Consider the following 24,785-nt stretch of genomic DNA (forward strand, 5'->3'; position numbering starts at 1 on the left):
ATTTAAAATTAAACAGAATTGGTAAAGTATGCATATAAATGGTCATCTTCCCACTGATGGGAAAGTGGTATAGTAAGAATGTAAATTGGTAGATCCATTCTGGAGGGCAATCTGACAAATGTCTATTTAACGTGTGCATATCTGTGACCCCTGACCCCAAAATTCCACAATTAGGTAATCTATTCTTAAACATTCACACAAATGTAAAATACGTATACACACTCATACATATTTCATACACACACACACACACACACAAATTAATACATCGCAGCACTAAAGAAAACACACAAAAAAGGTTAGCACCAAATTATTCATCACTAGAGAAGTGAAAGAAAGGCATTTATAAAATGAAATAATAGGCCAGGCATGGTGGCTCACATCTGTAATCGCAGCACTTTGGGAAACCAAGGTGGGAGGATCGCTTGATTCCAGAAGTTGGAGACTACCCTGGGCAACATAGTGAGACCCCAACTCAACAACAACAACAACAAATTAGCCTGGCAGGGTGGCGCATACCTGTAGTCTCAGCTACTTGGGTGGCTTAGGTGGGAGGATCACTTGAGCCCAGGAGTTTGAGGTTATAGTGAGCTATGATCAGACCACTACACTCCTGTCTGGGCAACAGCATAAGATCCTGTCTCAAAAAATAAAATAATATTTAAGTAATTAAAAAGGATAAAACAGACCTTTATGTACAAAATGGAAGTATATTTACAGTAACAGTGAAGATAAGTAAGTTGCAAAACCAGCATGCATAGTACAATGCCATTTTTACTCAAAATAAAGCAATGTGTTTGAATAAGCATACATATGTACCACAGGTTAGCAAACTACAACTGAATGGCCACGTATCTTTGAAAATAAAGTTTTATTAGGACATAGGCATGTTCATTTATTATAACGGACACCATATACAACCCAGAAGGCTGAAAATATTTATGATATATCCCTTTCAGAAAATATATAGCCAAACGCTGATATATATCAAATTAAGTGAAATTACCTCTACTCTACTTTTGCTTATTTATGTTATCTATTTCTGCAATATCTGGCTGGGCATGGTGGCTCATGCCTATAATGCCAGCACTTTGGGAGGCCAAGGTGGGAGGATGGCTTGAGGCTAGGAGTTTGAGACCAGACTAACCCTTGCTACTTCATGAAAATCATCATAAAGGGAAGAAGAAAAACTGTGTGTCCAGGGCATTCCCACATAAAGATGGTAAAGTGAACACAAGCATTTAGCCTAAGCTGATTCTAGATATCGCACAAAACCAGTAAAGTGTTTTTTTCTTTTTGTTTTTAAGCACAAATCCACAAGGCTAAAGATAAGAAACAAGCAAGGAGACCATAGTAACAAAACTACAAAGCTGTATGGTAACTGACTTAGCAGACCTGAAAAGGCTAAATGTTTAATGAGAAGTAAAAAAAGACAAGAAGCAATCCTGTTTTCTCCATAGCATCCTACCCCAAAAGGTCCCAGAAATCTTACCCCATGTACTACTGAAAACAGAGGTAAAGAAAGGACTAAAAACCTAGGACTAGGTGCAAATCTGTCTAAGTTAAGTTCCAGGGCCTATGTGCAGGATGTGTAGTGGGTTTTTTTGGGTTTTTCTTCCTAAAAATATGTGACAAAAATTTTTTATTGTAAATTAACAATTTATAATTGCATAAATGTATGGAATTACAAAGTTATATCATAAATTGTGGATACAATGTGGAATAATTAAATAAAGCTAGTTAACATATCCAATACTTCAAATACATTTGTGATGAGAACATCTATTTTGAAATGTAGAATACTCCATTGTTAAGTATATGCACCACACTGTACAACAGAACTCAAAAAAAGTATAAAACATATTCTTCCCATCTGAGATTTTGTACCCTTTGACCATCGTTAACTTTTTTTTTTTTTTTTTTTGAGACTGTCTCACTCTGTCGCCCAGGCTGGAATGCAGTGGCGCAACCAAGGCCCTGTCGCCCAGGCTGGAATGCAGTGGCGCAACCATGGCCACTATAACCTCCGCCTCCCAGGTTCAAGCAACTCTCCTGCCTCAGCCTCCCCAGCAGCTGGGACCAGAGGCATGTGACACCACACCTCGAAACTTTCTTTGTATTCTTACTAGAGATGGGGTTTCACCATGTTGTCCAGCCTGGTCTTGAACTCCTGATCTCAGGTGATCCACTCCACCTTAGCCTCCCAAAGTGCTGGGACCAAAGGCGTGAGCCACTGTGCCTGGCCTAACATTTTTATGAGATAACATATCAATTTCAAAACAGCATCAAAAAGTGAGCAGGCCAAGCACAGTGGCTCACACCTGCAATCCCAGCACCCTGGGAGGTCAAGGCGTATTTTTCCGTACTAAAAATACGAAAGTATTTGTCTCGACTAAAAATACCAAAAAAAAATAATAATAATACATACATCAGCTGGGCATGGTGGCACATGCCTGCAATCCCAGCCACTCAGGAAGATGCAGCAGGAGAACCACTCGAACCTGGGAAGCAAAGGCTGCATTAAGCTAAGATTGCGCCACTGCACTCCAGCCTGGGAAACAAGAGGGAAACTTTCTCAAAAACAGAGTGAACATATTTAACCATCCTCAGCTCATAATGGAGCAAACAGGTCAACAGAATAATAATTCATGCTACTGCATGTGTAATGAACTGGGAAAAAGAAAAAGCTGGTCAAAGAAAGGCAGAGGAACTGTCTTGTAAGAATTAGAATCAAGGGGCTCTATAATCATCTGGCATTTGTTCAATATTGTATCTATGGATAGAAATGTCCACGATAGGAACTCCAAAAATCTTAGGGATTCTTCTTTTAAGGTCCCAGTCAATTGTGGCCACAATGTAACACTTATGCTGACTTACTCTCTGTACTAAGCAGTCATCTGCATAGGCTCCTTTGTTCCTTTGTGTACATGGTAATCATTCAACTCTCAGATCCTTGGAGGTCCTTAGAGCAAATCATTACTTCTGCCTCAATTTCTCAATTTCAGCCATTATACAATCAGTTATACAAGGGATACACTTGGCATACAGACAGTCCATTATTGACTGCACTAAGTCCAATTTGGCTTTTATGGAAAAGTTGATAAAGTTGGTATCAATGAAGATGTGGTAAGGTGGGCCCAGCTGTGTATTACATTGGAAAAATAAGCAGGAAGGGTGTTGGGGAATTTCTCTTTAACGTGCTGGGATCCTTCTTTCCTTTCTTTTTAGGTTTTAATCTATCCTTTTCTTTAAGCCTCTGATCCCTGAGACTAAGCATTCACTTCATGGTCGCACACTTCCTTGTTTTCTTTTGCTTCCCTATGGTCACACCACACACCTGCTTCTTCAGATGTGCAGATATGTTACATGGGTAAACCTGTGCCATCGTGATTTGCTGCAGCTTTTTTTTTTTTTTTTTTTTTGGGGACGAAGTTTCACTCTTGTTACCCAGGCTGGAGTGCAATGGCGCGATCTCGGCTCACGACAGCCTCCGCCTCCTGGGTTCAGGCAATTAATTCTCCTCTCTCAGCCTCCTGAGTAGCTGGGATTACAGGCACGCGCCACCATGCCCAGCTAATTTTTTGTATTTTTAGTAGAGACGAGGTTTCACCTTGTTGACCAGAATGGTCTCCATCTCCTGACCTCGTGATCCACCCGCCTCAGCCTCCCAAAGTGCTGGGATTACAGGCTTGAGCCACCACGCCCAGCCTGCTGCACTTTAAGGTAAACTAACAGACGTGGTCCCAGGGGCCTACCATGACTAACAAAGACATTTCGTCAGTCAGGAAATTCCAGGCATTTAGTGGCTGCCTCCCAAGAACTGGAAACAAAGACCAGCTATTTTTTTTCTTCTTTGAGACGGAGTCTCACTCTGTTGCCCAGGCTGGAGGGCGGTGGTGTGATCTTGGCTCACTGCAACATCCACCTCCCACGTTCAAACGACTCTCCTGTCTCAGCCTCCCAAGTAGCTGGGACTACAGGCATGCACCACCATGCCGGCTACTTTTCATATATTTTAGTAGAGATGAGGTTTTACCTTGTTGGCCAGGTTGGCCTTGAACTCCTGACCTCAGGCGATCCACCTGCTTCTGCCTCCAAGAGTGTTAGGATTATAGGTGTGAGCCATTGTGCCCGGCCTATATTTTTTATTACACAGTATCAATGTATTTTATTCATTTGAGGTGATCTCTAATAACAGTATATTTAAGTCTTTCCTCTTGAGCTGGTCATATAATACCCTGGAGAATCAACCTATCACCTAAGTAGGTATTAAGCCCAGCATGCATTAGCTATTTTCTATATAGCAATTAAATCCTTATTCTGTGCACCACTCCAAACCACGCCCTCGCCCCCCCCCACCCCGCCCAGAAGATCTGAGATGTATTTTCTTAAGGCGATGGAGCAGTTGAGGGCCTAGGTTTACACTGGAAACTGGAAGAGTAAATAAAAGCTTTTGTTTTTTGAGACAGTCTTGCTCTTGTTGCCCAGGCTGGAGTGTAATGTCACGATCTCGGCTCACTGCAATCTCCCCCTCCTGGGTTCAAGCGATTCTCCTGCCTCAGCCTCCAAGGTAGCTAGGATTACAGGTGCCCACCACCACACCCAGCTAATTTTGTATTTTTAGTAGAGATGGGGTTTCTCCATGTTGGTCAGGTTGGTCTCAAATTCCCAACTTCAGGTGATCCACCCACTTTGGCCTCCCAAACTGTTGGGATTATAGGCATGAGCCACTGTGCCGGCTAAATGAAAGTTTAAATAGTGAGTGCTGAGATCACTCTTCCTTGCCCAGCCTTTTTCTCTCACTCAGATCCCAGAACACTTATAGGCCTATACTCCCCAGCCACAGACAGGAAGTGATTCTCCAGGGTATATGACCAGCTCAAGAGGAAAGACTTAAATATACTGATATTAGAGATCATCTCAAATGAATAAAATACACTGATACTGTGTAATAAAAAATTTAGGCCGGGCACAGTGGCTCACACCTATAATCCTAACACTCTGGGAGGCAGAAGCAGGTGGATCGCCTGAGGTCAGGAGTTCAAGGCCAACCTGGCCAACAAGGTAAAACCTCATCTCTACTAAAATATATAAAAAGTAGCCAGCGTGGTGGTACATGCCTGTAGTCCCAGCTACTTGGGAGGCTGAGACAGGAGAGTCGTTTGAACGTGGGAGGTGGATGTTGCAGTGAGCCAAGATCACACCACCGCACTCCAGCCTGGGCAATGGAGCGAGACTCTGTCTCAAAGAAGAAAAAAAAATAGCTGGTCTTTGTCTCCAGTTCTTGGGAGGCAGCCACTAAATGCCTGGAATTTCCTGACTGACGAAATGTCTTTGTTAGTCATGGTGGGCCCCTGGGACCACATCTGTTAGTTTACCTTAAGGAGGCAACTCAGAGTGGGGCCCTAGATATTTTGTGCTAATTGGATGACTCAGTATTAGGGGTCAGGGAGCTGGCCATGCCAGAAAGGACAACCATGTGATTAGAGAGTTGGGGATTTTCAGCTGACTTTCAGGAGATTTTCAGGGAGAAGGATTGGAGATTAAGTTTAACCATGTGGCAATGATTCAATCAATCATGCCTACATAATGACACCCCAATAAAACCATACATTGAAGTTCAGGTGAGCTTCCCTAGTTGGCAATATTCTGCATGGTATCACACATTGATGTGCATTGGATATGCCAGGAGGGTAATGTGTCCTGGTTCCATGAATAGAGGATAACGGAAACTACATCTCGTACCCTCCAGGACATTGTCCTATGCGTATCTCCCTTTGGCTGACTCTAACTTCTATCCTTCTTCTATACTAAAACTGTAATAATAAGTATACTTGGCTCTCTGTATCTGTAGGGAATTGGTTCTAGCACCCACCATGGATACCAAAATCCCCAGATGTTCATGTCCATTAGTTGGATGTCTGTACCTGTGGGTTCTGCATCCACAAATTCAATCAATCACAGATTGACAATGAAGTATTTATAACAAAAGTAATGCATAGCATTTCAGTGAGTTTTATGGGTCAATCTAGTGAATTGTCAAACATGAGGAGGTAATGGAAACCCATAAATTTGTAACCACTTGGTCAGAAGTGAAAGTGGCCTGGAAATATCCTAACTAGAGGCTGGTATCTGTAAGTGAGGGCAGTTTTGTGGGGCACTGTGCCAGTAACCTGTGAAGTTTGGCCCAACTGCAGGTAGTTGGTAGGAGAAATCACTGTAAATATCAAGGATATACCCAAGGAAATGTCCCATCATCCCATAGTAAACACTACACAAAAGCTCAGCATTTGCCATCAACCTTTTAGCGTCCCATTCTTCAAATACAGACAAAGGATAAGGACCACCAGGTATATTTGGAAGAATCATAAAAACACTTCAGAAAACCTACCACTGATAACCTCAGAGACATAACAAAAGACAGCTTTTTTCTTTTTTTTTTTTTGCAGACGGAGTCTCACTCTGTTGTCCAGACTGGATGGTGTGATCTTGGCTCACTGCAACCTCCACCTGCTGGGTTCCAGTGATTCTCCTGCCTCAGCCTCCCAAGTAACTGGGATTACAGACATGTGCCACCATGCCCAGCTAATTTTTGTATTTTCAGTAAAGACAAGGTTTCACCATGTTGGCCAGGCTGGTCTCGAACTCTTAATCTCAAGTGATCCACCCACCTAGGACTCCCAAAGTGCTGGGATTACAGGCATGAGCCACCACATCCAGCCCAATAGACAGCTCTTAGAAATTAAAAATATTAGATGAAATGAAAAACTCTATAAAGATCTGGAAAATAAAGCTACAGAAATCCTCTCTATAAAGGACATAAAAAGACAGAAATGGAAAATAAAGTAAATGAGGGAAAACTATAGGACAACAATTCAGAAAGCCCAAATGCTGAATAACAGAATGCCAGAAAGAGTTAATGAAAAAACATAGAAAGAAATTCAACTAATAAATTAAGAAAATATCCCAGCATTGAATGACATAAATTGCAGGATGTTCCACTGAGGGCCCAACACATGTATGAAAGAGACCCATACCCAGTCACATCATTCTGAAATTTTAGAATGGACAAAGACCTAAAAGCTTCTAAAAATTATATAAAATTACATAAAAAAGATAAAGAACAGCGTCAGCTTCTCAAAAAGAACACTGGGACCTAGATGGATGAGGAGTAGAACAGCGCAGAGCCTTTAAAATCTCAAAGGAAATTATTTCCAACCTAGGATTCTACACCCAGCCAAACTTACAATGGAGTATGAAGGTTGAGGGGGAAAAGATCTTTTCAGATACACAAGAACTCCAAACTTTTTCCTGTCTGTATCTTTCTCAGGAAACTACCAGGAGATCTGTTCTCCTAAAATCAGAGGATAACTAATAAACAGGAAGCTTAAAAAAATTCTAGAAAACAGGAGATCCAATATGAGAAAGAAATAAATCTATAAGATAATGACAAACTGTGATTCTAAAACAATTCACTCCTGCAATCCTAGAGAGCAAACTGTCCAGGCCAGAGTCAATTGGAAGGCATCAGGAAAGATTTCTTCAATATAAAGAATGTGCTAAGATACCTAATGTGTCTGAATATGCTAGGAGAATATTTAAGCAACTGTAGGCAGATGCGTTAGAAAACTAGGCAAAGAAACAAAAATCGATACTTATTAGCTCTAGGGTGAAAAAGTTTACAGGAAAGGAAAGTAACCATAATGTAATAAAGGAATATATCGTTTTATTGCACTTCACTTTGCAGATACTGCCTTTTTACAAATGAATGTTTACAGCAACTCTGCATGGAGCACGTCTATTGGTACTGCCTAACAATATGTGCTCTCTTTGGGTCTCTGCCACATTTTGGTAATTCTCATATTTCACTTTTTCATTATTCTTGTATCTGCTATGGTGATCTGATCAGCAACTGTTGATGTTACTACTGGAATTGTTTTGGGGCACCTTGAACTGTACCCACATAAGGCAGCAGACTTAATTGATAAATGTTACTTGTGTTCTGACCACTGCACCAACTGGCCTTTCCCCTGTCTCTCTCCCTCTCTTCAGGCCTCCCTATTCCCTTAAACACAACAATATTGAAATTAGGCCAATTAATAACCCCACAATGGCCTCTAAGTGTTCAAGTGTAAGGAAGACTCCCTTGTCTCTCACTTTAAACTAAAAGCAATAAATGATTAAATTTAGTGAGGAAGGCAATGTTGAAACCTGAGACAGGCGCAAAGCTAGGCCTTGTGCCAAACAGCCCAGTTGTGACTGCAGAGGAAAAGCTCTTGAAGAGAATTAAAAGTGCCAGTCCAGGGAACACATGAATAAGAAAGGAAAACACCTTTATTGCTGAAATGAAGAAAGTTTGAGTGGTCTGCATAAAACATCAAACCAGCCACAACATTCTCTTAAGCCAAAGCCTAATCCAGAGCAAGACCCTAACTCTCTTCAATTCTATGAAGACTAAGAGAGGTTAAGAACCTGCAGAAGAAAAGTTGGAAGCTAACAGAGGTTGCTTTTGAGGTTTAAGAAAAAAGGCCATCAAGGTTCTGATCCAAGATGGCCGATTAGGAGCAGCTCAGGCTTGCAGCTCCCAGTGAAAGGGCAGAGGGTGAGTGGACACTGCATTTCCAGATGGATTTTTACTGCCCACAAACCAGGAGATTTCCTGGCGGAGGAGTCCCATGGGTCACCAGCATGGTTGTTTTGGCCAGCATGGCTGTTTTGCCAGCACCCTGGTGCGGCGGTTCTCCGTACAAAATACACTGGTCTGGGTACCATTTTAGCTGGTGACTGGAGCTCTGGGAAGGCAGTCGCCCATTCATCTGATTAAAAAGGGGATTGAAACAGGGAGCCAGGCCAGGAGATTCCCGGGCAAAAAAGGGCCAGGAATCTCATCGTGGCTGTTTCAGCCGGCACAGTGGGTTGCCGCATGGGAAATCACACAGATCCCGGCGCCTTTTCAACAGGCAACTGAAACCTGGGAAAGAGTTGACCATTCAACTAAAAAAAAGGCTCTGAGGAGAACGATCCAAGATGGCCGATTGCTAACATCCTGGGATTGCAGCTCTCAGGGAAGGAGCGGAGAACTAGAGGACGCCACACTTTCAGACAAATTCTGGTCGCTCACGGAGCAGAAGATCCCCCGGTGGAGGAAACACACGGGTGGCCAGTGCGACTCTCGTGGCTGGCGCAGCGGTTCTGCCGGCACCTCGGCACAGCAGCTCTCGGAGCAGAGTAAACAGGTTCGGAGGACCCACAAGGGCCCCCAGCAGGACACCAGAGCCCGGCGCAGCGGCTGTGACGGCACCTCGGTGCGGCAGCGCTCGGCTCAGAGTAAACGGGACTGGTTCCCCTTCTGACCGGGATTTGGAGCCCCGGGAAGGCAGAGTTGCCTACTACAGACACAAGAAGGAAGCCAGACAGGAGAATCCTGGGCAGAAAAGCACCGTCAGTTTTAACGCTGCTGCTCTGGACCTGGGAACTAACAACCTGGACGCCCACTCAAGAGACCTAATCTGAAAGTTGGTAAATTCAAAGACGGCAGGAGGATAAATTTACAATGACGGGAAGAAACCAGTGTAAAAAAGCTGAGAACACTCAAAATCAGAACGCCTCTCCCTCTAAAGATAATCACAGATCCACATCAACAATGGAACAAGGCTTGATGGAGAATAAGCGCATCCTGATGACAGAATCACTCTTCAAGGAATGGATAATAACAAACTTCGGTGAGTTAAAAGAACACGTTGTAGCCCAACGTAAAGAAACTAGGAACTTTGAAAAAAGGTTTGATGAAATCCTATTGAGAATTGACAACTTAGAGAGGAGTATGAGTGAATTAATGGAACTGAAGAATACAATACAGGAACTCCGAGAAGTATGCACAGGTTTAAACACTCGAATTGGTTCAAGCAGAAGAAAGGATATCAGAGGTCAAAGTCCAACTTAATGAAATAAAACGGGAAGAAAAGATTAAAGAAAAAAGGGTAAAAAGGAATGAGCAAAGTCGCCAAGAAATGTGGGACTATGTGAAAAGACCAAATTTACATTTGATAGGTGTACCTGAATGCGACGGAGAATGAATCCAAGCTGGAAAATACCCTTCAGGATATTATTCAGGAAAATTTTCCTAAACTAGCAAAGCAGGTCAACATTCAATCCCAGGTAATACAGAGAACACCACAAAGATATTCCTCAAGAAGAGCAACCCCAAGGCACATAATCGTTAGATTTACCAGGGTTGAAACGAAGGAGAAAATACTAAGGGCAGCCAGAGAGAAAGGTCATGTTACCCACAAAGGCAAGCCTATCAGACTTACAGCAGATCTCTCAGCAGAAACTCTACAAGCCAGAAGAGAGTGGGGGCCAATATTCAACATCCTCAAAGAACAGAACCTTCGGCCCAGAATTTCATATCCAGCCAAACTAAGCTTCACAACTGAAGGAAAAATAAAATCTTTTATGAACAAGCAAGAACTCAGAGATTTTATTAGCACCAGGCCTGCTTTACAAGAGCTTCTGAAAGAAGCATTATACACAGAAAGAAACAACCAGTATTAGCCTTTCTAAAAATACACCAAAAAGTAAAGAGCACCAACATAAAGAAGAATTTACACCAACGAATGGATAAAACAGCCAGTCAACATCAAATGGCAGTAACCCTAAATTTAAATTGACCAAATCCCCCAATCAAAAGACACAGCCAAAACCCAATGGCATGTTACATCCAGACCTGTTTCACATGCAAGGATACACAAAGACTCAAAACAAAGGGATGGAGAAAGATTTACCAACCAAATGGAGAGCAAAAATAAATAATAAATAAATAAAAAGCAGGAGTTGCAAATCTCGTAGCAGATAAAATAGATTTTAAAGCAACAAAGATACAGTGGTAATAGGATCAATGCAACAACAAGAGCTAATGATCCTAACACCCAGATACATAGAGACTTAGACTCAATGAGACAGAAAATTAATAAGGATATCAAGGACTCGAACTCAGATCCGGAACAAGTAAACTTAATAAATATTTATAGAGCTCTCCACTTCAAATACACAAAATATACATTCTTGTCAATACCACATCACACCTACCCATAAGTTTAAATGAACCATTGATTGGCCATTAATAATACCCAATTTTTTTCAAAATAAAGCAATATTTCCATTTACTCTCCCTCTTTCTCTTCCTCTTTCTTCCTCTCCTTTACTTTTTTTTTTTTCTTTCCTTCTCTCAAAAAAAAAAGAAATCAACTTGTAAACCTCTAGATCCAGGTCGGCAATGTCTCTCTCATTGCTTGATTTCCTTCCTTCCCTTCCCTCCCTCCCTCCCCGCTTCCTCCCTTCCTTCCTTCCTTCATCCCTTCCTTCCTCCCTACTGTCCTTCTTCCCTCCCTTCCTGCCTTCCTCCCCCACCCCCCCAAAAAAAAAAAAAAGGCTCTGAGGCAGGGAGTCAGGTGATCAGGCTCGGCTGGTCCCACGTTCACAAAAAAACAGCAGTTGTAAATGCTCTGGGTTGAGAGCTTCACAGTAAGCACAGCTGAACCCAGGAAGGTACAGCTCTGTGGGGGAGGGGTGTCTGCCATTACCAAGGCACTCCACCATTACCGAGGTAGTCCGCTATTGCTGAGGTGGCCTGCTGTTGCAGAGGCAACCCACTATTACAGAGAGAGTCCACCATTACAGAGGTGGGCCACCATTGCCGAGGCAGTTCTATCTAAACCCGTATAAACAGTACTGCAGGGAAGTTCACACAGCAGCTGGGTGGAGCCCACAGAAGCTCAGCAAAGCCTCTGCAGGCAGACAGTGACTAGGCTGCCTCCTTGCTGGGCAGGGCACCCCTGAAAAAAAGGCAGCAGCACAATGAAAACTCATAAATAAAGCCCTAACTCACTGGGACAGAGGACCTGGAAGAAAAAGGGGTTTATGAGTTCTGCTGTAGCAGACTTAAACGTACCTGCCCAGCAACCCTGAATGAACAACGGAGCTCACAGGTTAGCACATGAGCTCCTATAAAGGACAGACTGTCTCCTCAAGCAGCTCCCTGACCCCTGTATATCCAAACACTAACCTCATAAAGGAGAGCTCAGATTGACATTTGGTGGGTATCCTTTGGGGACAAAGATAGCAGAAGAAGAAACTGGTAGCAACCCTTACTGTTCTGCAGACACTGCAGGTGATCCCCAGGCAACCAGGGCGTGGAGTGGACCTCAAAAGTCCTACAGCAGAAGGGCCTGACTGGTAGAAGGAAAACTAAGAAACAGAAAGAAATAACTTCATCATAAACAAACTGGATGTCTACTCAGAGACCCAATCTGAAAGTCAGCAACTACAAAGATGACAGGTGGATAAATACACAAAGATGGGAAGAAACCAGTGCAAAAGGATGAAAACACCCGAAACCAGAACACCTCTCCTCCTACAAAGGATCACAACTCCTCATCAGCAAGGGAACAAGGCTGGATGGAGAATGAGGGTGATGAACTGACAGATTCAGCCATCAGAAGGTGGGTAATAAGAAACTTCTGTGAGCTAAAAGGACATGTTCTAACCCAATGCAAAGAAACTAAGAACCTTGAAAAAAGATTTGACAAAATGCTAACGAGAATAGACAACTTAGAGAGGAATATAAGTGAATTGATGGAGCTGAAAAACACAACATGAGAACTTCGTGAAGAATACACAAGTTTCAACAGCCAAATTGACCAAACAGAAGAAAAAATATCAGAGGAAGAAAATCAACTCAATGAAATAAAATGAGAAGGCAAATTAGAGAGAAAAAAAAGATAAAAAGGAATGAACAAAGTCTCCAAGAAATATGGGACTATGTGAAAAGACCTAATCTACGTTTGATAGGTGTACCTAAATGTGACGGAGAGAATGAATCCAAGCTGGAAAATGCTCTTCAGGATGTTATCCAGGAAAACTACCACAACCTAGCAAGGCAGGCCAATATTCAAGTCCAGGAATACAGAGAACACCACAAAGATATTCCTCAAGAAGAGCGACCCCAAGGCCCATAATCATCAAATTCACCAGGATTGAAATAAATGAGAAAATGCTAAGGGCAGCCAGAGAGAAAGGTTGGGTTACCCACAAAGGGAAGCCCATCAGACTCACAGCAGATCTCTCGGCAGAAACCCTACAAGCCAGAAGAGAGTGGGAGCCAATATTCAACATCCTTAAAGAAAAGAACTTTCAACCCAGAATTTCATATCCAGCCAAACTAAGCTTCATAAGTGAAGGAAAAATAAAATCCTTTACGAACAAGCAAGTACTCAGAGATTTCATCACCACCAGGCCTGCTTTACAAGAGCTCCTGAAAGAGGCACTAAACATAGGAAGGAACAACCAGTATCACCCACTCCAAAAACATACGAAATGGTAAAGAGCATCAACACAATGAAGAAACTGCATCAGCTAATGGGCAAAAAAGCCAGCTAGCATCAAAATGGCAGTATCAAATTCACACATAACAATATTAACCCTAAATGTAAATGGACTTAATGCCCCAATCAAAAGACACAAACTGGCAAATTGGATAGAAAGCCAACTCATTGGTGTGCTGCATCCAGGAAACCCATCTCACATGCAAGGATACACAAAGTCTCAAAATAAAGGGATGGAAGAAAATTTACCAAGCAAATGGGGAGCAAACAAAAGCAGGAGTTGCAATTCTCGTCTCTGATAAAATAGACTTCAAAGCAACAAATATCAAAAGAGACAAAGAAGGACATTACATAATGGTAAAAGGATCAATGCAATAAAAAAAAGCTAACGATCCTAAATATATAGGCACCCAATACAGGAGCACACAGATACATAAGGCAAGTTCTTAATGACTTACAAAGAGACTTAGACTCCCACACAATAATAGTGGGAGACTTTAACATCCCATTGTCAATATTAGACAGATCAACCAGACAGAAAATCAACAAGGATATCCAGGACTTGAACTCAGACATGGAACAAGCAACCCTAATAGACATTTACAGAACTCTCCACCCCAAATCCACAGAATACCCATTCTTCTCAGCACCACATCGCACCTACTCTAAAACTGACCACATAATTGCAAGTAAATCACTCCTCAGCAGATGCAAAAAAATGGAAATCAAAACAAATAGTCTCTTAGACCACACTGCAATCAAGTTAGAACTCAGAATTCAGAAACTAACTCAGAACCGTGCAGCTTCATGGAAACTGAACAACTGGCTCTTGAATGTTGACTGGATAAACAATTAAATGAAGGCAGAAATAAAGATGTTCTTCGAAACCAATGCGAACGAAGACATAACATACCAGAATCTCTGGGACACATTTATAGCAGTCTCTAGAGGAAAATATAAAGCAATAAATGCCCACATGAGAAGCAAGGAGAGATCTAACATTGACACCCTATCGTCAAAATTGAAAGAGCTACAGGAACAAGATCAAAAAAACTCAAAACCAAGCAGAAGACAAGAAATAACTATGATCAGAGCAGACCTAAAGGAGATAGAGACACAAAAAACTCTTCAAAAAAATCAATAAATCCAGGAGCTGGTTTTTCGAAAAGATCAACAAAATAGATAGACCACTAGCCAGATTAATTAAAAAAGAGAGAGAAAATAATCAAATAGATGCAATAAAAAATGATAAAGGTGATATCACTACAGATTCCACAGAAATTCAAACCATAATCAGAGATGATTACAAACAACTCTATGCAAATAAAGCAGCAAACCTGGAAGAAATGGATAAATTCCTGGACACTTGTCTCCTCCCAAGCCTAAACCAGGAAGAAGTCGAAACTCTGGATAGACCAATAACAAGGTCTGAAGGTGAGGCAGCAATTAAGCGCCTACCACACAAAAAAAGCCCAGGTCCAGATGGGTTCACAGCCAAATTCTACCAGACATACAAAGAGGAGCTGGTACCACTCCTTCTGAAACTATTCCAAACAATCCAAAAAGAGGGAATCCTTCCCAAATCATTTTATGTGACCAACATCATCCTGAATCCAAAACCCGGCAGAGACTCAACAAGAAAAGAAAACTTCAGGCCAATATCCATGATGAACATAGACGCAAAAATCGTCAATAAAATACTGGCAAGCCGACTGCAACAGCACATCAAAAAGCTTATCCACCATGATCAAGTAGGATTCATCCCGGGGATGCAAGGCTGGTTCAACATACACAGGTCTATAAACGTAATTCACCACATAAACAGAACCAAAGACAAAAACCACATGATTATCTCAACTGAGGCAGAGAATGCCTTTGACAAAATTCAGCAGCCCTTTATGCTAAAAACCCTCAATAAACTCAGTATTGATGGAACGTATCTCAAAATAATGAAAGCTATTTACGACAAACCAACAGCCAATATCATACTGAATGGGCTAAAACTGGAAGCATTCCCTTTGAAATCTGGCACTAGACAAGGATGCCCTCTCTCACCACTCCTATTCAATATAGTACTGGAAGTTCTAGCCAGAGCAATCAGGTAAGAAAAAGATACAAAGGGTATTCAAATAGGAAAGCAGAAAGTCAAATTGTCTCTATTTGCAGATGACATGATTGTATATCTAGAAGACCCTATCATCTCAGCCCAAACATCTCCTGAAACTGATAAACAACTTCAGCAAAGTCTCAGGATACAAAATCAAGCATTCCTATACACCAATAACAGACTTAAAGAGAGCCAAATCAAGAACTATCTGCCATTCACAATTGCTACAAAGAGAATAAAAGGCCGGGCACGGTGGCTCACGCCTATAATCCCAGCACTTTGGGAGGCCGAGGCAGGTGGATCACGAGGTCAAGAGATCAAGACCATCCTGGTCAGCAAGGTGAAACCCTGTCTCCACTAAAAATACAAAAAAATTAGCTGAGCATGGTGGTGCGCACCTGTAGTCCCACCTACTCGGGAGGCTGAGGCAGAAGAATTGCTTGAACCCAGGAGGCGGAGCTTGCAGTGAGTCAAGACCATGCCATTGGACACCAGTCTGGGTAACAATAGTGAAACTCTGTCTCAAAAAAAAAAAAGAATAAAATACAACTAACAAGGAATGTAAAGGACCTCTTCAAGAACTATAAACCACTGGTCAAAGAAATAAGAGAGGACACAAATAGATGGAGAAACATTCCATGTTCATGGTTAGGAAGAATCAATATCATAAAAACGGCCACACTGCCCAAAGTAATTTACAGATTCAACACTATCCCCATCAAGCTACCTATGACCTTCTTCACAGAACTGGAAAAAACCACCTTAAACTTCATATGGAACCAAAAAAGAACCTGCATAGTCAAGTGAATTCTAAGCAAAAATAACAAAGCAGGAGGCATCACACTACCAGACTTCAAACTATACTACAAGGCTACAGTAATCAAAACAGCATGGTACTGGCACCAAAACAGAGATATAGAACAATGGAACAGAACAGAGGCCTCGGAGGCAACACGACATATCTACAACCATCCGATCTTTGACAAACCTGACAAAAACAAGCAATGGGGAAAGGATTCCCTGTTTAATAAATGGTGTTGGGAAAACTGGCTAGCCAGGTGCAGAAAGCAGAAACTGGACCCCTTCCTGACACCTTACACTAAAATTACCTCCAGATGGATTAAAGACTTAAACATAAGACCTAACACCATAAAAACCCTAGAAGAAAATCTAGGCAAAACCATTCAGGACACAGGAGTAGGCAAGGACTTCATGACCAAAACACCAAAAGCATTGGCAACAAAAGCCAATATAGACCAATGGGACCTAATCAAACTGCACAGCTTTTGCACGGCAAAAGAAACAGTCATTAGAGTGAATCGGCAACCAACAGAATGGGAAAAAATTTTTGAAAGCTACCCATCTGACAAAGGGCTGATATCCAGAATCTACAAAGAACTGCAACAGATTTACAAGAACAAAACAAACAAGCCCATTCAAAAGTGGGCGAAGGATATGAACAGACACTTTTACAAAAGAAGACATACATGAGGCCAAAAAACATATGAAAAAATTCTCATCATCACTGGTCATTAGAGAAATGCAAATCAAAACTATATTGAGATACCATCTCACGCCAGTTAGAATGGTGATCATTAAATAATCTGGAGACAACAGATGCTGGAGAGGATGTAGAGAAATAGGAACACTTTTACACTGTTGGTGGAAGGGTAAATTAGTTCAAACATTGTGGAAGACAGTGTGGCAATTTCTCAAGGACCTAGAAATAGAAATTCCATTTGATCCAGCAATCCCATTACTGGGTATATATCCAAAGGATTATAAACCATTCTACTATAAGGACACATGCACATGAATGTTCACTGCAGCACTGTTTACAACAGCAAAGACCTGGAACCAACCCAAATGCCCATCAATGATAAACTGGACAGGGAAATTGTGGCACATATACACCATGGAATATTATGCAGCCATCAAAAACAATGAGTTTGTGCCCTTTGTAGGGACATGGATGAACTTGGAAACCATCATTCTCAGCAAACTGACACAAGAACAGAAAATCAAACACCGCATGTTCTCGTTCATAGGCAGGGGTTCAACAATGAGAACACATGGACACAGGGAGGGGAGCACTACACACTGGGGTCTGTTGGGGGAATAGAGGAGGGACAGCGGCGGGTGGGGAGTTGGGGAGAGAGAGCATGGGGAGAAATGCCAGATATAGGTGAAGGGGAGGAAGGCAGCAAATCACACTGCCACATGTGTACCTATGCAACAATCTTGCATGTTCTTCACATGTATCCCAAAACCAAAAATGCAATAAAAAAAAGGGGAAGGCAGTTTTAAAAAAAAAATTAATGGCTTACATTGGAATAATTAGGAAAATTTAATATAAACTAGGTATGATAATGAATTTTGTCCAAGAAGGTCTTTTTTGTTGTTGTTGCTGTTGTTAAGTCTGGATGATGATTATGTAAGTATTTATCATAGTATCTGTATTTTTTAGTCCATTTGAAATTTTTATAATAAAAAGTCAAGAAAAAAATCACTTTGCGTAGACCTATGAATGAAGTCGTAAGTTCAATTTCCACAATCATCTTTAAATGGGGATAGGAGGAGACTAGAAATATTCTCCGGTTATCTTACCATATCCTGCCATAGAAGCACCATTCTCGACATCCACTGTGTTCTTATTTTCCTCTGCTAGAGCTTTAACATATCTTTTGCTTAAGTCTAGTATTTGCTCACGTAACTTGACACTGCTTTGATGTCTTGGTTGTTGAAAAGTATAGTGCAGTAACATCAATCCCCAAATGAGTCCAAATACAAGCAACAGTAAACTCAATTTCTGGGACATATTTTTTCTTGAGATTGTAAAAAACATCTCTAAAGAAGCAAGCAGACTTGACTGAAAAGTGGTAACCTGAGGCAAGCCACAAAACAATCAAGATTTGAAAGAAAAAATAAAAAACTCCTCAATATTGTATATTCTTCATCTTCAGCAAGGTGTATCCACTCTATTAACTGTGCAAAATTAAGAAGAAAAACAGTATTAGTCTTAATCTGTATCAGTAACAGAGCAGACGACAATAAAACAAATATTCTATAATTTCGATTTGGAACTATACCATATATTTGACAACTTTCTCCTCCACTAAGTAAGCTTTCTAGTCTTTTACCTGTCTCGTTTATGTATCTTTTCAAAGTTTAAACTAGAAATAAATGTCAGTTCATTGAAAATACCTGAAAAAAATGCAACCATGGTCATAAAACTCTTCAAATGGTTTCTCATTTGTAACTAAAACCATGGACATTAATAATGACATATATAGGATATCTCAGTCTATTCAAATACATGTCACCAACCTAAATGCCTAAAAGCCATTCTTCAAAAACAAAAAGAAAAGAAAAGAAAAAAACATCAAAATGAAAGTTAGAAAGAAGGAAAGAAGACTGGATGCATTGGCTCATGCCTGTTATCTCAGCACTTTGGGAGGCCGAGGTGGGCAGATCACCTGAGGTCAGGAGTTCAAGACCAGCCTGGACAACAGGATGGAACCCCATCTCTACTAAAAATGCAAAAATTAGCCATGCATGGTGGCAGACACCTGTAATCCCAGCTACTGAGGAGGCTGAGGCAGGAGAATCGCTTGAACCCAGGAGGCGGAGTTGCAGTGAGCCAACATTGTGCCAGGGCACTCCAGCCTGGGTGACAAACCGAGACTCCACCTCAAAAAAAAAAAAAGCTCAACCTCATTAATCACAGGGAAATGTAAATTAAAACCACTGTGAAATAACACTTCACATCCATCAGGATAGTTTTTTTTTTTTTTTTGAGATGAAGTTTCACTCTTGTTACCCAGGCTGGAGTGTAATGGCGCGATCTCGGCTCACCGCAACCTCCACCTCCTGGGTTCAGGCAATTCTCCTGCCTTTACCTCCTGAGTAGCTGAGATTACAGGCACGTGCCACCGTGCCCAGCTAATTTTTTGTATTTTTAGTAGAGACGGGGTTTCACCATGTTGACCAGGATGGTCTCGATCTCTTGACCCCGTGATCCACCCATCTCGGCCTCCCAAAGTGCTGTGATTACAGGCGTGAGCCACCGCGCCTGGCCCCCATCAGGATAGTTATTTTAAAAAAAAAAACACACAGAAAGCAACAAGTGTTGGCAAGGATGGGAACAAACTGAAACTCTTCTGCTCTGCTGGTGGGCACATAAAACAGTGTGGCTGCTGGGGAAGACAGTATGACATTTCCTCAAAAACTTAACATAGAATTATCATATAATCCGGAATTGAACTTCTGGATATATACACAAAAGAAATAAAAGCAGGAACCCAAAGGGATATGTGTATGCCAATGGTCACTGAAGCATTATTCATAATAGCCAAAAGGTGGAAATAACCCAAGTGTCCCTCAACAGATAAACAGATAAATAAAATGTGGTATCTACATACAATGGAGTATTATTTAGCCCTAAGGAAGAAAGATGTTCTGATATATGCTACAACATGGAAGAAGAGAATGGAAAGTTATGATCTAATGGGTATAGAGTTTCAGTTGGGGGTGATGAAAAAGTTCTGGAGATGGATGGTAGTGATGGTTGCACAATGATGTGAATGTACTTAATGTCACTGAACTGTAAACTTAAATGCTAAAATGATAAATTTTAGATTATGTATTTTTTACCACACCAACACACACATAAGCATATCATTCTCTTGCTTAAAAACCTTTTAACAATTTCACACTGCACTCAGAATCTAACATGCAAACTCAGTACCAACCTTTACGACATGCACAAGCCCTACATAACCTGACTTCTACCCATTTCTCTCTGTCCTAATCTCATACCACTTCCCTCTTGCTAACCGTGCTGTAGCCACACTAGGGAAAATACATCAAATTCTTTCTGACCTCAAGGTTTATACAATTGCCACTCCCTGGCTTGGACTACTTTCCCTACAACCTGTTCCTTTTCATCCTTTAGTATTCAGCTCAAATATCAACTCTTCAAAATGTTGCACTCCCATTCCTATCCTACCTCCAGCCACAAGGTACTCTCTATCATTTTCTATACAAAATTATATACTCTATCTCTAAAACCTTGAAAAAGTTATTTTATCTCCAGAAGCCTGATATCCTTGCTTATATAATGGGGACAACAATACCTATTTAATACTGGTAAAGAATAACTGACATCTCACACTACTCAATAAATATTAATAAAGAAAAATATATTCTTATTGGTGTTTAATCTGAAAGGGGCAGTGGCAAGATAAGGTATGAAACAAGGTCTAGGTAGCCATCTGTCAGTGCATTTATTTAAAACTGGTATTAAGCATTTTAAACACAATTTTTCAAACTCCAAGATATTCCCTGTTAAGAAATACAAAAACAGAAAAACAAACATGGATTTTTTTTTCTAAATTTTTATATTTATTACAGGCATTAACATGTCCGCTTCACTTTACAAGATCTTTGGAGAAATGTGCTGTTCAAACAGCACACTAAGTAAACAATCAAATATTTAAGCCATTTTTCAGTGGTTTCTCTCTCGCTAGCCAGAGACATAAAGATATGTGCTTGTCTTGAGTCCAACATTATTTCCAGAGAAAAGCAAAACAGGCTGGGCATGATGGTTCACACTTATAATCCCAGCACTTTATAAGGCCAAGGTGGAAGGACCTGTTGAAGCCAGGAGTACAACACAATCCTGGACAACACAGCAAGATGCAGTCACTACCAAAAAAATTTAAAAATTAGCCAGGCATGGTGGTATGCACCTGCAGGCCCAGCTACTCAGGAGGGTGAAGCAGGAGGACAACTCAAGCCCAGGAGTGCCACGTTTCAATGAGCTATGGGTGACAGGGCGAAACTCTATCTCAAAATTTAATTAATTAATTAAATCAAACAAAGAATCAGCAAATATTTAAACTAGAACACCTTCATTATAAAGATAAGAAAAATGAGGCACAAAGAGAATTAATGACTACTCAAAGTCAAACACACAGAGAAACATTAGGCATCCAAACTCTCAGCCCAAGACTCCACTGTTTTTCTTTCTTTCTAACTTTTTGTGAAATAGAGTCCTGCTCTGTCATGCAGACTGGAGTGCAGTGGCGCAAACTCGGCTCACTGCAACCTCTGCCTCCTGGGTTCAAGCAATTCTTCTGCCTCAGCCTCTCAAGCAGCTGAGACTACAGGTGCATGCCACCACGCCCAGCTAATTTTTGTACTTTTTTTTTAGTAGAGATGGCATTTCACTATATTGGCCTAGCTGGTCTCAAACGCCTGACCTCAAGATCCGCGTGCCTTGGCCTCCCAAAGTGCTGGGATTACAGGCTTGAGCCAGCACATCTAGCCAACTCCACTGTTTTTCAAAAGGAGGGAACAAAATCAACAGTTTGCAACGAGCACTTTTTCAAAACACAAGATAAAACCATCAGAGTAGACTGTACAGACTACCAATTTTGTGAAATTTCCAGTTGATTTTTACATATATAGATGCATGCATACACAGTTTTTGGTTGTGGCTGTTTGAAACAAGGTCTGGCTCTGTTGCCCAGGCTAGAATGCAGTGGCCATAGCTCACTAAAGCCTTGATCTCCCAGACTCAAGAGATACCCCATCCCCTGCCCCACCACAGCCTCCTAAGCAGCTGGAACTACAGGCGTGTGCCACCACGCTTGACAAATTTTATTTTTAGCAGTGACAAGGTCTCACTATGTTGCCCAGGCTGGTCTCAAACTCCTGAGCTCAGGTGATCTTCCTGCCTCAGCTTCTCAAAGTGCTGGGATTACAGGCATAAGCCAGTGAGCCCAGCCTACGTAAAATCTGTTAAACAACTGTGGAGTCTTCTTTTTTTTTCATATTGAGACAAGATCTAACTACGTTGCCCAGGCCAGTCTCAAACTCCTGGTCCCACCTCAACCTCCTAATAACTCGGACCGACTACAGGCACACAACTTCATGCCCTGCCATCTATGGAGTCTTGACATAAAAAGATCTCTTACTATGGATTGTTATCAAAAAGTTTTTAAAATACTGCATTTCATACTGGCTGTCATGAAGTACTTCCTTGTATTTTATGCAAACATAGCAACAGCAACATTAAAAACTCAAGTAGATGGCTAATACTACCTTAAAATCTTTCATTCAAATCTCATTTTTGCATTTATTCAGTGCTCTACATTTTGTGCCATTATAACTATAGCTAAAGTAACTATCAACAGCAATAATGGCAACTAGCAGGAAGAGCAGCTTTCACTCAGCCAAACGTACTAGAAGAACTACTGCCTATTAGTCTCCAAAGGAATTTCAGCTACAGAGGCATATATTAAATACAAAAAGACACAGTATGTTCACCACAGCTCAGAGGTTCAAATAGTTCTCTCCAAAAACAAACCAAAGAAAAGAGCCATTCCTAAAATATTTTTCCTATGTAATACTGCCTGAGGCTAATATGGGGGGGATTAACACAGAACACAGCCCATTCACTACACAATAAGGTCTAAGATTTAAAATGCACTGCCTTGAGAGAAACTACACTCAAATTCCAGCTAAGATACAGAAATATGAGTGTCAAGCTATCAGTTCATGTTTAGATGGCACATTTGGGAGAGGGAAGAGAAGACAACAGCAGAGAGAAGAGAAGACAACATTTTGTAATGTGAACATTACAAAAACAGATAAAAGAAAAATAGTCAAATGAGGCAGGGACAAAAATAGAAAATGTTAAGGCAAAAGGAAAACTAACCATTATGCTACAGTAAAAGTTTAATCTAAAATATGGCTAATCTAAAATACAGTGGATCACACCTGTAATCCCAGGACCTTGGGAGGCTGAGGCAGGCAGATCACTTGAGGCCAGGCGTTCAAGACCAGCCTGATCAACATGGTGAAACCTCGTCTCTATCAAAAATGCGAAAATTAGCCAGGTGAGGTGGTGCATGCCTGTAAACCTAGTTACTTGGGTGGCTGAGGCACAAGAATCACTTGAACCTGGGAGGCGGAGGTTGCAGTGAGCTGAGATCGCACCACTGCACTCCAGCCTAGTGACAGAGTGAGACTCTGTCTCAAAATAAAATAAAATAAAATATACTATGCAGGCCAGGTTCCATGGCTCATGCCTGTAATCCCAGCATTTGGAAGGCTGACAAGGCAGATCACTTGAGGTCAGGAGTTCAAGACCAGCCTGGCCAATTATGGTGAGAACCTGTCTCTACTAAAACTACAAAAATTAGCTGGGCATAAGATACAACAACTCCTTGAACCCAACAGGTAGAGGATGCAGTGAGCCAGCACCACTGCACTCCAGCCTGGGAAACAGAGCAAGACTCTGTCTCAAAAAAAAAAAAAACTTATATACATACACACACACTACGGAGCCCTAGATACTTTAATCACAGAGCATGGACTGTCACGGCCTTGGCCAATCATGTTTTGTGCCACATGACCCCACTTCCCCTTCCACAGCCAACTAGGCTAGCAGCTCTGGCCTCAAAGAGGCCCCAGGGAAAACCAGGCAGTTGGCAGAAGGAGCTGAAGGAGAAGGCATGAAAATAAATAATAAAGTTGGGTTAGGGGATTGACAAGATAAACTTATGAAGAATCAGACACAATAGGTACAGAGGCTATGCGCAAAGATACAGAGTAGGGAGAAAGAGAATAAAGCATGTCAAAAATGCAGAGTAAACATGTGCAGCTCCTGAGAGAGTGATAACTGGCCAGTAGAAATTCTGATTTCTGGCAGCTTTCTTGTTTTCTTATATGTATTCCTTCCTTCAAGATAGTTTTAAAGAACTATATCTGAAGCAGAAAGAAACATTAAGAACACAAATGACTAAAAGGGTTTACACCTATTTTGTTTCCACATTAAAAAGAACCTCTAAAAACCTTTATCATTGAAAGTGTGAGCTAGAAGAGTCCTTGGAATCAGACCAATTCACTATTTTAGAAATGAGGAAATTAGGGACCACAAAGTAATCTAAGGTTACACAGATAGTGACAGAGCAAGGACAAAACTAAGGACTCCTATTTCCGTAGCCATTACTCTCTGTCCTATGCTGCACTAAATAACACCAACATAGAAACAGTTTCCTCAAAACAAGTATTTTTGCAACACATTTTAGAGTGAATCAGAAATTTTATGTGCATATGCCTCTTTCCACAGTTTAAATAAGTTTTCCATTTATTTATTCTCTGGCTCTGTTATGCTTATAAAGTACATTCACTAGATTTCTCCTTTTCTTCGTCACATATATTTTAAAAATTAATCTGTCACTAAAGAAGTAACACCAGCAATTCATTAGGCCCCCTGGCCTTTTCCC

The 24,785-nt window shown here is 41.2% G+C and overlaps 1 protein-coding gene and 1 pseudogene across 2 annotated transcripts in view; both read right to left on the reverse strand.

Moving 5' to 3' along the window:
- Window positions 1–24,785, reverse strand: part of CCDC126 (coiled-coil domain containing 126) — a 41,471-nt gene that overhangs the window by 14,972 nt on the left and 1,714 nt on the right. Inside the window, exon 3 of the mRNA XM_002751485.6 lies at window positions 18,097–18,474. Within this exon, the coding sequence (XP_002751531.1) occupies window positions 18,097–18,334 (238 nt within the window). The 5' untranslated portion in view covers window positions 18,335–18,474. The remainder of the gene's footprint in view (window positions 1–18,096; window positions 18,475–24,785) is intronic.
- On the reverse strand, window positions 2,558–18,166 carry LOC128928404 (rRNA-processing protein FCF1 homolog pseudogene; annotated as a pseudogene). The gene has a single exon (XR_013523919.1). The product of XR_013523919.1 is annotated as an rRNA-processing protein FCF1 homolog pseudogene (transcript).

The sequence above is a fragment of the Callithrix jacchus genome, chromosome 11, assembly GCF_049354715.1.
Source record: "Callithrix jacchus isolate 240 chromosome 11, calJac240_pri, whole genome shotgun sequence".
Lineage (NCBI taxonomy): Eukaryota > Metazoa > Chordata > Mammalia > Primates > Cebidae > Callithrix > Callithrix jacchus.